Source organism: Halichoeres trimaculatus, unplaced genomic scaffold (assembly GCF_033239565.1).
Source record: "Halichoeres trimaculatus isolate MK-OKI-2021-1 unplaced genomic scaffold, fHalTri1.1 fHalTri1_scaffold_16, whole genome shotgun sequence".
NCBI lineage: Eukaryota > Metazoa > Chordata > Actinopteri > Labriformes > Labridae > Halichoeres > Halichoeres trimaculatus.
The window spans coordinates 14,990,840-15,006,709 of record NW_027437194.1 but is presented as its reverse complement, the minus strand read 5'-3'; the positions used below and the strand labels follow the sequence as shown (position 1 = coordinate 15,006,709).

The 15,870-nt window shown below is 41.3% G+C and overlaps 3 protein-coding genes across 3 annotated transcripts in view; 1 reads left to right on the top strand and 2 right to left on the bottom strand.

Annotated features, from left to right (window-relative positions):
• sptan1 (spectrin alpha, non-erythrocytic 1) overlaps positions 1-3,915 on the top strand; it is a 31,357-nt gene extending 27,442 nt beyond the window's left edge. The window contains exons 50-55 of the mRNA XM_074690400.1: positions 1,634-1,688; positions 2,212-2,408; positions 2,539-2,592; positions 3,035-3,181; positions 3,281-3,428; positions 3,509-3,915. Coding sequence (XP_074546501.1) covers positions 1,634-1,688; positions 2,212-2,408; positions 2,539-2,592; positions 3,035-3,181; positions 3,281-3,428; positions 3,509-3,634 — 727 coding nt within the window. The 3' untranslated portion in view covers positions 3,635-3,915. The remainder of the gene's footprint in view (positions 1-1,633; positions 1,689-2,211; positions 2,409-2,538; positions 2,593-3,034; positions 3,182-3,280; positions 3,429-3,508) is intronic.
• A 98-nt stretch (positions 3,916-4,013) lies between these two features.
• Positions 4,014-8,085, bottom strand: dync2i2 (dynein 2 intermediate chain 2). The gene is made up of 9 exons (XM_074690398.1): positions 7,967-8,085; positions 7,149-7,412; positions 6,953-7,062; positions 6,713-6,870; positions 5,507-5,616; positions 5,107-5,271; positions 4,621-4,853; positions 4,386-4,543; positions 4,014-4,252 (listed from the first exon to the last, which is right to left on the bottom strand). The coding sequence occupies exons 1-9, from the start codon at positions 8,042-8,044 to the stop codon at positions 4,014-4,016; spliced, it is 1,515 nt and encodes a 504-aa protein (XP_074546499.1). The 5' UTR covers positions 8,045-8,085.
• A 1,283-nt stretch (positions 8,086-9,368) lies between these two features.
• On the bottom strand, positions 9,369-14,616 carry LOC141805926 (protein SET-like). Its single transcript, XM_074691173.1, has 8 exons — positions 14,369-14,616; positions 12,575-12,632; positions 12,350-12,492; positions 12,156-12,259; positions 11,926-12,039; positions 11,535-11,705; positions 10,393-10,527; positions 9,369-10,299 (listed from the first exon to the last, which is right to left on the bottom strand). The coding sequence occupies exons 1-8, from the start codon at positions 14,436-14,438 to the stop codon at positions 10,279-10,281; spliced, it is 816 nt and encodes a 271-aa protein (XP_074547274.1). The 5' UTR covers positions 14,439-14,616; the 3' UTR covers positions 9,369-10,278.
• Positions 14,617-15,870: the final 1,254 nt, after the last annotated feature.

Here is a 15,870-nt window from a genome sequence, read left to right as displayed (position 1 = left end):
GATCCCTTTGAGCTTTGCTCCTTTTTCTGCCTCCTCTGACCCACACAGAGCTGTCAGGGCTGTGTGACTTCATGCACTTCAGTCTAAAAACCACCATGTAGGGCTGTAGTGTGCACAGTAGATCCCTCCTGTTGAACTAACACTCACCCAGGTCTCAACACTCGGAGCTAGACTGGACCATCTAGACGTCACGTGTTTGCCTCAGAGATGGAAACTGAAACTGTATAGAAAAAATTACTAAGTTTTTAGTAGGGCTGCAGCTATCAAATATTTTAGTATTCGAGTATTCTACTGAAAATCCCATCGATTAATCGAGTAATCGGATAAAATACATTTTGGTTTAGTTAAAGAGCAGTTATTTTTCAAATGAATTTTTTTCTCTTTAAGAAATAGCATTTTCTGATACAGCATGTCAATAAGAGCACTTGCTTTGGTAGCTCCAGAATTTGTAAACACACTTTGACACATTTTTTGTGCCTTGGACATCTCATCAAATGTTGCGGACCCAAATGGCACCCGTTTCGTAGAATGACCCATTAGTCTCCAAATTCCAGAAAGACGCTAGATTTGTTGCTAGTTGCTATTTTGTATAAGAGGTAGCTTGAGGGGTCTGAAAACTCTCTTAAAATGGCCTCAGCTCTATTTGAAATACCACTCTTTGATCCTTTTTAAAATTTAACGATTCCTCGAGGCGGAGAAAATTACTTGAGTAATTTTTGTAATCGAGTACCTCGAATCATTCGAGGAATCGTTTCAGCTCTAGTTTTTAGTTAGCCTTTAACCAGAGGACAGGACAGAGGATAGAGCAGGAAACGGGGCGAGGATGGGGAGTGGGCTAACCTTATGGGGCACAACCTAAACCTAAACCCTCAGGCCATATCTTTGCCCCCGAATCCCTCATTTCAGATGCATTCCAGGACGTTAGGAAATCTAATTGCTGATTGTCTTTAGTGACCCAGCATAAAGCTGATTTGTGTCTCAGCGTAAATGTTTGCTCTAGAACAGCTTGAGCAGCTCTTCATGCAGATATCTTTTGTAGAGATGATTTGATCTTCCTCATATTACTGCTGATGGAAGCTGGGATGTCATAATGCTGGATTGATAGTAATAATAATGATAATCCCTTTTTTAGAGGCGGTTTTCATTACACCCAAGGTAATCTTACAAAAAAAGATAAAAGCACGGTAAAACATCATTTAAACAATGATTGTGTTCCTCCTGCTTTTGCTCTTCATGCAGTTTTTTCCTGCTGACACCTGATTGGTCAGTACAACTCAGAGAAGATTCTGTTTAAGAGATGAATACAGTTAAGAAAGTCCTCTGCAGTTTCCAGTTCTCCATGTAGAGGCCCTAACCTTGCATGGTTTGGGTTACTTCAACATTTCTGGCATGAATGTGTTCATCAAGTTAGTCTGGATTCATGCTTAAATGAGAAGATATTTAGAGACAAACCAAATTATACAGAGAAGAAACCAGCTCACCTTCAAACACTGGTTTAATTACCAGTAGTTCCTTTGGGTTTCTGTAAAAACACCAGCTGTGTTTGAGGATGTTGGTCTGTGTGTCAGGGTGAATGTTTTAGTCTCTCAGACTGTACTGCTGCCTGTCTTACATATCACTGTGTTGGTGTCAGGTCCTGTATGGTGGAAGAATCTGGAACCCTGGAGTCTCAGCTGGAGGCCACCAAGGTAAATATCACCTGTTATTACAACTGATTCCTCCAGGATCCCTGAGGAGTAAAATAACACAGGCTAAAACAGTAGATCAGCAACTCCTGAGAGGACAGATAGTTAATTCCAGGTGTGTTTAGAGAGAGTGGTGTCTCTGCTGTTTATGGTTTAAAAATAATGTACAAACAGGGACAAAAACAGAACCTTTAGTGGACACACATTGAGTTGCCAGTTTTTTACACTGGCAAGCTGAAAAAGTCTACTGGAGCAAAGTAAGGACACTCTGAAAAGATCTGGGATTATGGGTTTTAACAAATCAAGCAGTTTATTTTCTTGAATTTCCCTCAGGATCAATAAAGTGTCTATCTGTCAATATATTTTTTCAGATTACAAGAACCGCCTATAATGAGTTGACAGGCAGATCAATCAGAGTAGACAGATGGTTTAAGTTTCTTTAGCTGGGTTCTGACCCCAGGTTGAGGTTGGACATCATGTGACAGGCTTGAACAATGTTTTTTTGCATGTGTTCCTGTGTCTGTAGCGTAAGCACCAGGAGATCCGGGCCATGCGCAGCCAGCTGAAGAAGATTGAAGACCTCGGAGCGGCCATGGAGGAAGCGCTGATTCTGGACAACAAATACACAGAGCACAGCACAGTGGGCCTGGCTCAGCAGTGGGACCAACTGGACCAACTGGGAATGAGGATGCAGCACAACCTGGAGCAGCAGATACAGGCCAGGTACACACATGTCCCAGCTGCTGACGAGTGTCACCTTAGTGTTCTGGGATTAAAAGTATTTGGGTTCACAATGACTAACTGTAAAGAAGCTGTGAGCGGTCTGAAGTTTACATGTTTCTCACTCCCTCAGGAACACAACTGGAGTGACAGAAGAGGCCCTGAAGGAGTTCAGCATGATGTTCAAGTAAGAGCTCTTCTACCTGATGTTTTGATCATATTCATAAGTTGGTTCCTCAGTGAATGAAAAGCTTTGTAGGAAATCAAAGCTTGAACACTGCTGCTGGGACCAGGGTCTAAATTCAGTTCGAGACACTTTGTCCTGCTCCAAAAAATTCTTAGTTTGGGAGTTTTATACATGAGTACAGGACCCCACTGTGCTGAGTGGTTGGGCGCTCAAAGGATTCCTTATTGCCACTTTTTGGTGCTTATTTTGAATTAAAGTGCAGAATAAAACATGTCAAAAATCTACATCCATATTTAGATTTTCAAAAACTATACACAAACATTAGAAAGCACAGACTCCAAATAGCTCAGGAGTCTGTTTCTTCATTGATCCTGTAGACTAAAACTTTGGTCCTGAGCTCTCTGAAAAAGTTACATCCCTCTCCTCTCCTGTTTATTTTCAGGCACTTTGACAAGGAGAAGTCAGGCCGTCTGAACCACCAGGAGTTCAAGTCCTGTTTACGCTCGTTGGGCTACGACCTGCCCATGGTGGAGGAAGGAGAACCTGATCCCGAGTTTGAGTCCATACTGGACACTGTGGACCCCAACAGGTAGGTCACAGCGTATGCCGTTTTTAAAGGGATGAACCTGCGTTTCTTTAAAGATATAGACCCTAACTGTGAGTAACCTGTGTCTGTGTCTGTGCGCAGGGATGGAAACGTGTCGCTGCAGGAGTACATGGCGTTCATGATCAGCCGTGAGACAGAGAACGTGAAGTCCAGCGAGGAGATTGAGAGCGCCTTCAGAGCTCTGAGCACTGAAAACAAACCCTACGTCACTAAAGAAGAACTCTACCAGGTCAGATGTGTCCCCTGCTCACTTTGTGGACTCAGACCTCCATAGAGACCTGACTCTAACTGTCCCCCTCTCTCTTCCAGAATCTGACCAAGGAACAGGCGGATTACTGTCTGTCACACATGAAGCCGTACCTCGACAGCAAGGGCCGAGAGCTGCCGTCAGCCTTCGACTTTGTCGAGTTCACCCGCTCGCTGTTTGTCAACTGATCCCCGCCCCCCAGTGACCAATCGGGATGCGTTTTCCCTCACACACTTCAACACGACACACGGCTGAAACTGCATGATCGTGGCACTACTCACTAATAACAACTCTCTGTACTATTTATCTCGCTCTGCCCTAACTCTGTGTGCTTCTCATGATAGCATAGTGGATCTGTCTGCATTTGAATGTGATTGTTTTAGCTGGTTTAGCTTGTGCTTTCGATGAACTTGAGAACCATGTATTAACAAAAATGTAACAACAACCCAACAGCTGAGTGTGCTTTAATAAACGCTACTGGTTAGAACTGGAAGACAGCTCTCTGTTTTGATTTCACTTTCACAAAAGTCCAGACCAATCAGATCGATGCTGCAGTCTTCATCAGTGTCACTCTGCCACCTGATTGGCTATCAGCTCCAGCTGGCTGCTCTCTCTGGCGTTCTGCTCCGTTAAGTTGGTGCTCAGCTGCCAAATAGCGATTGTCCCGTCTGTTTTCCCCACAGCCAGCAGGCGAGGGTTCTTATGATTGAAGGACAAACATGTGGCAGCGTGTCCTTCTCCTTCCTCCTCAATCGTAGCTGCTGTCCTCAGAGACCTGCGGCCCAGGTCAAATATGTGCACCCTACCTGAGAGAGATAACAAAAATAATTGGTTAGACCCCAAGACCTGTTTGATAAACACAGAGAGCACATCATTACAGACATCGATCAGACTGAGAACTCTACAGAGTAGACTCTAACATCAGTGTTGGTGCTGTACCTTGCCCAGTGGCTGCAGCAAACACCAGCGGTCTGGTTGGAGACCACTGAACCTGGAACACATATGAATCTGAGACCCTGAGAGACAGCAGGGGGTCAGTCTGCAGCAGGGAGTGCAGGTGAGCCAGTCCGTCAGTCCCTGTACTCACAAACAGGTTCCTGCACAGACACAAAGTCATGGATGAGTCTCCTGTGGAGCACGCTTCATGAAAAAAAGGTGTGTGGTCTGTCCCCACCTGTGGAAAGGGGAGAAGTGTATGGAGTGGACTGGTCCACTGCGGGGCCGGAAGGAGAACACGGCGGGGGCCTTCACTGGCACACTCTGACCCTCTGATGGAACAGCAGCTGGAGTCTGCGATGAGAAAGAGCACCGGAGCAGCAGCCCGCCCTCAGAGCCGACCAGGAAGGTGTCAGAGTCCCAGGGAGAAAGAGCCAGAGAGGTGACGCCCACAGTGCTGCTGCCCCGAACCTGCAGCAGGCACATTAACACAAGTTCATCAATCTGTACTGACGCTGAGTTCACAGGAGCAGTCTGAGAGTAACCTAAAGAAACTGGTTCCTCATACTGTAAGCTTTAGCTGGAAATGAAGGGAAACTCTTTTTCAGCTTGTTAATATTAAACAAAATGTCTTTGTCTGACCTTTGCCATCTAAACTAATGAACCTCATATAACCCTCAGAGTGTGTGAGTTTCTGAGTCACCCTCCATCCTTCAGGTCTCACCTTAAGGCTGCTGCTGTGAGGGACCTGCTGTCTCACCAGCGCATACGCAGCGTTCAGGATGAAAACCTTCTCCTCTGAATCCACTGACCACAGCAGAACCTGGCCTCTGGAGCTCGCACTCAGAACACCAAACTCTCCTTTCTTCTGTAGGGGCACCCAGGAAACCTGCAGGAGGTGAACACCATTCAGTGGATGTGGACTGAAGGAACCTCAAAGTACTTCACAGGGCACTAAAAGGGGAACTCGCATTGAAGCAGTTTCACATCTTTGTCTTGATCAGAGTTAACCTCAAACATCTTGTGTTGTATTAAATAACCCATTATCAATAGGAACTATCATAAAACTGTTTGTGGTGGACCACGCTGATTGGATCAAAACTGTGTTGCGTGTATCTACTCACGTGATAAACCGGCTCTCTGTGGCTGTCCACTGACAATCCAGACTGAACCAGCACAGGGTCTTGAGTCTGACTGGTGTCCCAGACCACCACCTCCCCAGTGTAGAGACCCCCTGCAGACCACACACACAGAAACATATTGTGTTTTCACAACAGGCCAACTCTGTACTTTGGTGAAAAATCACAACAGACACTTTAAAAGGTTTAATTTGCATCAAGCTTTTTTCAAACACTTTTACTCATTCCTCTAAAAGAGTCTCAAGTATTGTAAGATTTTTGCACATGGATACCCAACCCCCCACCCCCGGTGGTTTTTAAAAATACTTTCATCCATACACAGCGGGCAAATCTGCTGATAAGTGCTGCTCGAGGCATGCCAAACTCATATTAGCTAGTGTTTTCCAAACAATAGACGTGCCAGCCAATCAGAATGAGCCTCTGTCATTCAGCTGTGATGTTTGAGAACCGGTGTCCACACAAAACCATGAAACCAGAGTTTTCCAAAATCTGCACTTTGTACGTTTTCAGAAAACATTGTTTTTAATTACATAAAGCTGTAGTTTCGTGTGAATGACAAGCCATTTATTTTAAAAATAAATGCGGTTTTCCAGATACCCCGGCTACATATGAACATGGCCGAAGACAGCAGGGCCATGGCTTGTTTACTATCAAAAGGAGTCAGTTGAGTTGGCTTAGGCGTTTAACAAGGATGCCTACTTAACGACTTCCTTAGGAGGTGTTCAAGGTTTATTTCAGTTGGAGGAAGCCTCAGGGCAGACCCAGTGTTTAATAGAGAAAATACCACAGGAGGAGCTGGTAAATGTTGCTGTGGAGAGGGATATGTAAGATCAACTTGCTTTGAGTGCTGCTTCTATGAGCCAACCCCAGGTTAGCAAAAGATAATTGACAGATGGATCTGTTAGGAGCTGACAAAGAACACTTAGATATCTCCTACATGAAAAAACACCTGATTCCTTGCACCACATTTGGCACTTCTTCAGAGGATGATTATAACTTCCTTCACACATTGAAGGGGGCTAGTTTTCATGGTTGAGGCATCTGGTTAGCTGTCACCAAGATTCCTCCCTTTAGAGGTTGTGTGGGTATGTTCAACAAGGAGGAGACCCCGTGTAGTAGCATTTAATCTGACTCTCTGCAAGATCAATCTGTTATCAGGGCACAATGTGAAAGCTATGATGGTTGTCATACCTGCTATGAGTGCAGGCTGTTCAGGGTGACAGCACAGAGCGGTGACTGCAGTGGGGACATCGATGACCAGATCAGCTTGCTTTGGGTTCAGGTTATGGCGATTCAGGTTCCAGGTGCAAACATAGGATTTTTCATTGCTCCAGTCTCCATCATCAATCCTTTAATTCAAAAATAAAAACCACAGTAACACGTTCAAAACAGCCTTGGGGAAGTGTGGTTTGCATGAAACATCATACTTACCGACCATAGGCACAGGCTATTAGTGAACCTGTACAGCTCCAGGACACGCTGGTTACATGAAGACCTCTCTCCTGAGAGCTGGGATGGTTAAGGCGATGAAGGCAAGACACCTGAAAACATGCAACGCAGTCATATATGAACTCTGCGCTGATTATTGCTCAGAATTATTTACCATTAAGGCTCTGAATCTACTTACAAGATTACTGTGCTCCTCCCAGTTGACCTGAAACCCATCAAAAGCGTGACTGCGGGCATTTCTAACCAGCTCTCTGATGACCAAGTCCTCAACCTGCTGCAGGAAATCCTTCAAGCCAGGTGGATCTGGCTCATCCTTGGTTTGTTGGAGGAGCTGCTCTGTGTCCTGATTCTGTGTCTCCTCTGTTTGAGACCAGCTGGTGGTAGAGGACACAGTCTGAATCTGAGCCTCAGCTCTGTGGACAGCTTTGGTCTGACATCCCCTCTGAAAAAAAAAAGAAGTAAACAGATAAGCATAAATCATTTATTGCCTGCAAGAAGATTTTTCAGTTTCACAGTTATGATGATCCTCCATGAAGATAAGTTAAGCAATGAATGTCAGAAGATTGGAAACAAACAACAAATATGGGGAAAAAGCAAATAAAGCTTAAAAACTCAAAATTATTTATTTTACTTTCTGCTAAATGCAGTATACTTGCTCGCTACTGAGATTAACGAGCTAGGTTTGAACGTTCCATTTGTCAGCTAGTGCTAGATGCTACGTAGGCAAAGCTGTCTGTTACGAATACGTTAAATATTTGTGATGCCCCTTGCACTAATCTGGGGATTGTTGTCTGCATATCCATTCTGTTTTCATTAACCAATCTGGAGGCTTCAATCTGTTTTATTAATAAAACTTCTTATGTTTGCCATGGCATGATCTCCCCGTTTGTTATGATTTTTGAACCAGGTCATGACAACATTCTTCAACTATAGACAAAAATTAAGATAGTAACACCCTCTATGGCAGCGAAATCTAGCTCTGTTTGTCAAACGTACCGACTCCTGCGTTGCCTGTTGCGATTTCCTCCACTGAGACTCGATATTCACAGACTCCAATGATTCGTCTGTGAACATATCAACAAAAAAATAGCTTCCTCGCGCTGAATAATTTTGCAAAGATTAACGGTGGCTATTTCAATTTAGGTCAACGTTTTTCAAGACATGCGCAACAACTTCCTATTCATGAAGCTAGCTCTGTTGGCTAGCTTTTTCTCCAAGCAGCACCGAAAGCTACCTTGCGTTACCTTGGTGACGGAGACTAGCACAAGTCAAGACAGATATCCCACGGTCACTTCCGCCTGCCTTTAGGACAAAGATACCTATTTTTCTTTTTTAAGAAAGGGTTTATAGATGTGTAAAAATGGAGAAATCAGAGTAATTCTTGTATTTTTTCTTTATTATGGAAATGAAGCTGTTAGTATTAAAGTGTAATAAAAAATTCCCAAATATGACCCCTGGATGTGTATTTCCGGTAAGTAACGTTTGGTTGGTTGAGGCCTAGCTGTCGAGTAACTGTGTAATTCTGTATGAATTAAAAGATGATCCCCCCAAAAAAATTCACACTTCACGTACTTTGAACAAAATCACAAGGCTCTTTATATTTTGTCATCAGAAGTCACTGTATCAACCAACACGTCTGCTAGACGTTAAACCACAGAAACGAGAAGACGACTGTAATATTGCTGGGGCTTGGGTTTGGTAGAAAAAAGGGTGTTTAATGTCAAAGATTATACAAAGAAAAAACAATACATAACAATATAACTGGAATTTTACACTGTTAAAATATTCATCTCTTTAATCTTTTTTAACATTGGTCAACTACGACGTTGAGGATGTCGTTCAAGAAACGTGTCTTCTTCACCTCTGCCGTGAATACGTGTTTAGTCTGCCACCTGTTGGCAGGAGGCTAGTATGACATACTTTATTTCCGCAGGAGGGAAACTTGCTGAATAGGAGTGAAGGCAGTTTTAAGTAGTGTATGTTCAACATAATACTGCAAATACAACATATTTCGCCTCTAAATACCACATTTAATACTAATTTTGCTTTATTGATAGCTTCCTATATTCCATAACTTGACAATCCTCTCTTAGGCCAGTTTCAATAACTTTTTCCAAGTTGAAAAACAACAAATAAAGTATTGAGTATTGAGAGTATCAAGAGTATTAAGATGACTGTGAAAATTCATAATGGTCACAATGAAGAGCCATTGAGAGGAAACCTTAAAGGAATTAATTCTAACAAATGTACACATCTTTTGTCTTGAAACATACCCATCTGCCATTTATTCAGTGGGACATTTTAAGAGTTTAATTGCTTCCCTTCTGTCTGGCAGAAAATATAATTATAAAATAGAAAGATAGTGAAATTCCAATATTAGATCAAAAAACTCCAAGAATCATGTATACATTTATTTATTGTAACAAAGCAACTGGTACACTTAATTTACTGTGAACAGGTTTCCAGCAGAACAGGAGAAATGCTGCAGACTCCACAGAGAGGACTCCACAGAGACCATTTCATCTCCCATCTTCAAAATGTTAAGCCAAGCTCAAAATTTTTAGGTTGTTTATATAAAAAAATGTACAATTCAAACGTTTGTTGTGGGTGCCTGAAAAACAAACAAAAAAAATTCTCAGACGTCCAGAGTCGTGGTCAAAGCCCCGCTGTCCCTGCCACCCCTCCCCTCCCTGTTAAACTGTGTACACCTGTCAGACCAAGAAACATGAAAATCCCAAAAACATTTACAATGGTTGAAAGGAACGAGCTGGTGCTTTCAATCAGTTCCATTAGTACAATAAGTCACAAAGGAAAATGCAACTTCTAATAATAAGCCTTAGCCCTCCACCACTGGATATATTATAATATACATTTATATATATAAAAGTGGCTAAGGATGCTATGATTAAGTTATCACTGCACCATGGCTTATTTTTATTGAACTCACAACTTCAACAGAATCCATATTTTACATAGAAATTGCTATTGTACGTATTTTAAATCTACGTAGGTATGACGTGCAGAATGCTACAAATTTTTTTTATTCTTTTGCATGTCTTTGGGAGATGTAGGCAAACAATGACAAGTGAGACTTTGAGGGCCATCCCCAGCCCGCTGCAACCCGACACACCCGACGCAGATACATCACGGCTGCAGAGGAAGAGGATGGACATGCTGACGACACACAGGAATCTTCTTTTTTTACAAATCCCACCCCTCCCCCCCAAAAAACAAAGGAAATATTTTGCTCCCGAGGTTTGTTGGATGATCACAGAGGGAGGACGGGGAAAAGGTGTTTGCTGAGATGTCTAATCATCTTCACCGTCATCCTGAAAACAAAACAAAAACAAACATGAGACTTATCACTGACTGACTTCATGTTCACTTACACTTCCGTTCTTAATTTCATATGGTTTCCTTACCTCTCCATCTTCTCCATCACCATCCTCATCTTCATCTTCACCTTCCTCTTCCTCACCCTCATCAATGTCTTCCAGACCTTCCTCTTCCTCATCATCATCCTCACCATCTCCCTCCTCATCCTCCATGTCAGGGACCTTGAGAAGATTAAGTTATTTAAAATCAGAAGAACTCACCTGGGGCAACTTCAACATCCAGCTGGGTTCTCATGGAATTAAAAGCTCACTGTCACAATGTGGTCACATTTCTTTGGCCCTGCATTGTCGTAGATGGTAAAACATGTTTTATAAGCAGCTTTTGTGGAAACACAGGCATTACTTTACAGTGCTTTTGATAAACATATTAAGTCAGGTGATCATCAAATCAGTCCCTGTTCAGTAGAATAAAGTGTCTTTGATAAAATTAGACTGTTGATAGAATGTATATAATAATGACTCTACCCAAAACATAGATCAGGCTCCTCTCTGACTCTTCTGTTTTCCCTTTTCTTGTGCATGTCTGTGTGTGTGTGGGACATGAGAGCTAGCATGGAGGGGGAGGTTCTAGATAGCTGGAACTAACAATGGAACCTCTCTAGGATGTTGTAAATACTCTGATGATGTGCTAGCCTTTGCTGCGGATCTATCTACAGTGAGTGTGCAACAACAGACAACCTGCCATATAATTCAATCTGCCTCTGTTATTCTCATATTGCTCTTATCACAAATACCAAGTTTAGAATCTCCTCAAAAGGAAGAAGCGTGAATGACATACATTCATGTTTTAGCAGATTGAACAATATTTTTATATACTGAAGTGATATGGTGGGTAGGGGCAGGTTTATAGAAGCATTAAAGCTTCAACCTGTTTCTTCTCAAACACTGCAGAAGGTCTTTTTCCCTTCTTCATTGTTGTACATTATGTCTTGTTTGACAGATTACATTAATTTCAGAAGGCAATGAATTGTGAAGTTTTGTTGTTTGGCAATTATAACGATCAAACCAAATCAAATCAAAATCTAGTTAAAGCCTGACCACATGGACCTCAAACAACATCCATCGTGGTAAAACTTTCAGGTCTGTGGCTGTAATGTCTTGAGTGGGTGAGATGGTGTAAGAGTTATCTGTATGTCCTAGTATTATCAACCACAGAGTGCCGAGTTTACCAGGTAGTACTGCAGTGGATTGGGCCAGATGTCGTCCTTGATAACCTCTCCCAGCTCGTCTGCTCCTGCATCTGAGTGATCAGTGAACCAGGTGAAGAAGCTTTCAGGCTCCTCATGTTGCCGTTTCTTCCCTGCTTTGTTCGGTGTCTGGCCCGTGCGCTTTGTCAGATCCTGTAGAGGAAAACTTGTTTAAGGTTTGATGGATTCTGGATGACAATAAAAAGTCAGAGGTGTGCTTAGACACAAAGAAACTGTATGGACTTATGAAGTGCTCGATTTCAGAGTGTTTCTACTTCCTACATTAAGTTTGTCTGTTTACAAATGAAACAAAAAATAAATACATATATTTTTTACAAACTCACAAACAACACAACAAAAAATGCAAACCAACCTTTCCGGCTTTCCATTTGATATCTGATGATTTGGACACAGGATCTCCGCTCTCATTTACGTTAAACTCTTTGGAGAGGGCTTTGTTCTCAAAGTATGGGTTTTCATCGAAATACTGAAAAAAAAAACAAAAAAAACAAAAACAAATAAACAAACAAGGGAAAAAACAACATTTGTTAGGAAACCTTATGGCTTTCATTGCATAAATAAAAATTGAACCTGAACACTCACAAAATCTATTCTGTATCCAGACTTGATGTCCTCGAACTCAGTGACCTCCACCCTCGACAGGTAATGAAGTGCCTCCTCATCCTCCTCTCCAAGAAGTGCTGAAACTGCAGGTCAGATAAAGAGTAAAAAACTTAAAAAAGGTGTTTGAATCAACCGAGCAGGCTGGTAAAATAATGACAAACTGAAGTGTTTACCTTGTGGATGGTTGACAAATGTTGTGACCCAGAAGTTTGGGATTTTGGCGATGAGTTCTGATCTCTTCTGAAAAAACGGCTGGCGTAATTTGTTATACTTCTGCTCTACTTTTAAAATTTCTTCACTTGCCTGTTCGTTCAGTCTGAGGAGACAAAACAGAGTAAAATGAAGAAAAACTCGACATCAACCAATTGCCACGGCCGACCAACAACCATCAGACTCACCTGTCGATTTCATTCTGTACTTCATCGATGTGTTCAATTGCTTCCTGTTGCTCTTTTTCTGTAAGGAAAGGAAAGAATGTTAAGCACAAGTAAAATTCAAAGGAGTGTGACGCTGCTAAGACCAGCTAAAACATTGTTTCTCTAAAAGAACAAAAGAGCCAGGACAATGATTAGAGACACGGAAATGTGAATTTCTGGAACAACATAGCAACTTGTAACCTAACTGGTGTGTACAAACAATGACACGCTAGTGCAAAAAAAAAAAAAAAAAGTATCTTCAATCAAAAATAACAGATTATCCTTCCAATTTGATTTACTGGCTCAACACCATTAGACACCACAATAAAGGCTATTTAAGTAATTCATTCTGCACTTTAATTTTACTGAAAATTTTTTAGTCTTTTATTTATTATTCACTCTGCCACTTTCAATCATAATTTCAACATGTTTTTAAGTTAAAGCTTAAAAGAGAAGCTTTGAGCACACCTTTCACAGCATGATGGCTGACAGCATACTGATTTTGCAGTGAGTATACTGTATAAGTCCAAATGTCGATAGGGACAAATTTAAATATGAATTGTGCAGTCTTGTTCAACTTTGGTTTTTGACTTTCTAATGTACTTTTTCCTTTTAAAAAGTGTTAAAATGGGTTAACAAAGTATCCATCAACTACCTTTTACTTTGAATGCAGTCAGTAAATGCAGAAAAATTGATAAAATCTGTACAATTGGCATATTTTTCCATATAAAGACTATAAAGACATACATTATATGAATAAATATGCTGTTAGAAAGAGTTTGTAGAGTGGACCTGTATTTTACAGCTTGCGTGTTGCTAATAAAAAGAAAACTTAAGGGGAAAAAGTTTCTCTCATTCTTTAACGCTCACATTAACATATCCCGCTGGAGTCTAACAGGGTGTGTTTTTCTTTGACGGCATGCGCACACTAAGTTAAACCACGCGGGACGCTCGGGGTGGTGTGTTTTGGTTGGTGTGTGTGACTGTGAGTATGTCTTCACGGCACACGGACCCTCTGCCTCCTGCAGTTTGGTGCTTCCTGTTGCAGCTGAAGGCGGCCTGGTTTGAATGAGAGGCATAACGCCGCTTTTTCTCGGACACCCTTTCTGCTACACTCTAATCATTACACACCGTGAGCTCCACAATACTCTCATTTCGCGGGGTCAACAGCTTTTTACATTAATAAACCCACCTCAGAGCTATAATTAACTCTCCAATTGAATAACAGGTGCACGTTTTAGACGCATGAGATCGTATCCTGCACACTGAAGCCTACATGCATTGTTTGGGTGCACAGATCCGCTCATGTTATCTATGCTCGGCCTCTTCAGACTGAGGGAAATGCGGGGATTGCTGCACATGCTAATTATGTGCAAACAATCGTGAAGCTCGTGCATGGAGATGTGCACGGCTGCACACAATATCGCTAATACACCCTCAAAAAACTTTGCAAAACTAATAAATTACCATACTCACAATACAAAGCTGTGTGCAGCTTATGTAATGTATATGGTTCTCCTTCATGTGAACTGGGAGCTAAAGGCAGCTAACGGCTAGCTCACCTCTCACGCTGGCTAAATTGTTAGCCTGTTAGCATGCTAAAACAGTCAACCAGCATTTAATTCCAATGTTTATATGCAGGGATAAAGTAATTAGGACGTTTCTGTGTCATTTAATAATGATTTTGACTCCACTCTGCGAAACAAACTCAGCTTCACAACAAAATGACGATAAACAAATGAAAATGGCGTTGCTCTGGAGAACCGCCATTCTTACCGGAGGTCTCGTCCGCTCCGTCGTGATTTGAATTCTCCTTCCTGCTGACTTTCGCCGATGAGGCAGACATGGTTATGGTTCTTCGTGACGCTGTGGACCAGAATTATATCCCGGGTGTTTTTTAAACTCTTCTCTGGACGATAAAAGTTAGTTCCACCTTTCACAGTGCGTGTCTTCAAGCACACGAGAAGGAGGAATGAGCGCAGCTTTGCACGCTTGTTTCTGTCTGTGGCGCTCTGTCGGTGAACAAATTCATGGTACTCTACTGCCTCCAGCTGGCCGGAGTACAATACAGCAACTGAGACAACAAGTAAACACAAGCGTGTAGATGTCTCCTCATTGTGATCTTTTACTTCTTATTCCTTCCCAGCTGTAACAAAGGTTTGATGGTGAGAGCATAACATTAAAGTAATAAAAGATAAAATAATAAGAGGCATGTGCAACGTTTTTATTTTTTTTAAATGAATGTATTAAACATTTTCCGACATAGTTGGGACATACTATCCTGTAAGTGACAGGCCCTCCTGACAATAATAATAATAATAATAATAATAATAATAATAATAATAATAATAATAATAATAATAACAATAATAATAATAATAATAATAATAATAAATATAGTTTAAAAAAGTAAACAATGTAATGGGGATAAAAAAGACAAATATAGGGTGCAATGTAAAGTTTATTGTTTAAGTGCCTTTAATCAGTGAGGGACTTAGGGTCTAGTGCGCTTGGTACATTATACCATATGAATGTATTACAAGTAAAGGTACGCTCAGTACGTTATCTCAAAAGAAAATATCGCAAGTAACTGCACCAATGATTACTATTATTGATTGTTGTTGTAATTGCTTTTACAGTCCTGATTATAGCAATAACTACTATTGATATTCTCGGTCACTGCTAGATTTTCCTTCAACTATTTTAGTGATATAAAAAGCTTCCTATTCTAATAAATTTTGAATCATTCATTTTTTTTTCTTAAAAAAAAAAAAAAAATACTTTATTATCATGATCATGTATTATTTACAGACTTTCATCGTACAGGATTTTTTTTCTGTGTGTTTCCAGAAAAATCTATCATGACATTTCCTCTTTTCTTAAGATTTATTCTTGGGATGTTTCGGTGCATATATATTAAATAAAATAAATAATAATACAGATAAGATAAAGGGATAGAAATTGAATTGAATTGAATTGAATTGAAAATACTTTATTAATCCCCGAGGGGAAATTCAGGAGTCACCGCAGCATTTAAGAAAACAAAAGTAAGAAAGAGCATAGAAAGTGCAAAAATGTCCATAAGAAATTAGATGACAACATCCCGTCCACCACTCGTCCACCACTCTCCAGTCCAGCCAGTCTCCACCTCCACAGGGTCCAGGACTGAGCCTCCCCAGCAGTCTGTTCAGTCTCTGTCTCCTGGATCCTGTCTGCCCACAGCAGGTGAAGCTCCTCCGATGTGTCGCGGCGTCCGATGTCAGCTCCGTCAGCCACGT

Excerpts from the sequence above, each read along its gene's own strand:
- dync2i2 (XM_074690398.1), bottom strand. The coding sequence starts at position 8,044 with ATGTTCACAGACGAATCATTGGAGTCTGTGAATATCGAGTCTCAGTGG. Across the intron at positions 7,063-7,148 it reads GGGAGGAGCACAGTAATCTT|GTGTCTTGCCTTCATCGCCT; the intron begins GTAAGTAGATTC and ends GCATGTTTTCAG. Across the intron at positions 4,253-4,385 it reads TGCTGCAGCCACTGGGCAAG|GTAGGGTGCACATATTTGAC; the intron begins GTACAGCACCAA and ends TATCTCTCTCAG.
- LOC141805926 (XM_074691173.1), bottom strand. The coding sequence starts at position 14,438 with ATGTCTGCCTCATCGGCGAAAGTCAGCAGGAAGGAGAATTCAAATCAC. Across the intron at positions 12,633-14,368 it reads CGGAGCGGACGAGACCTCCG|AAAAAGAGCAACAGGAAGCA; the intron begins GTAAGAATGGCG and ends CTTTCCTTACAG. Across the intron at positions 10,528-11,534 it reads ATCCACTGCAGTACTACCTG|GTCCCTGACATGGAGGATGA; the intron begins GTAAACTCGGCA and ends AATCTTCTCAAG.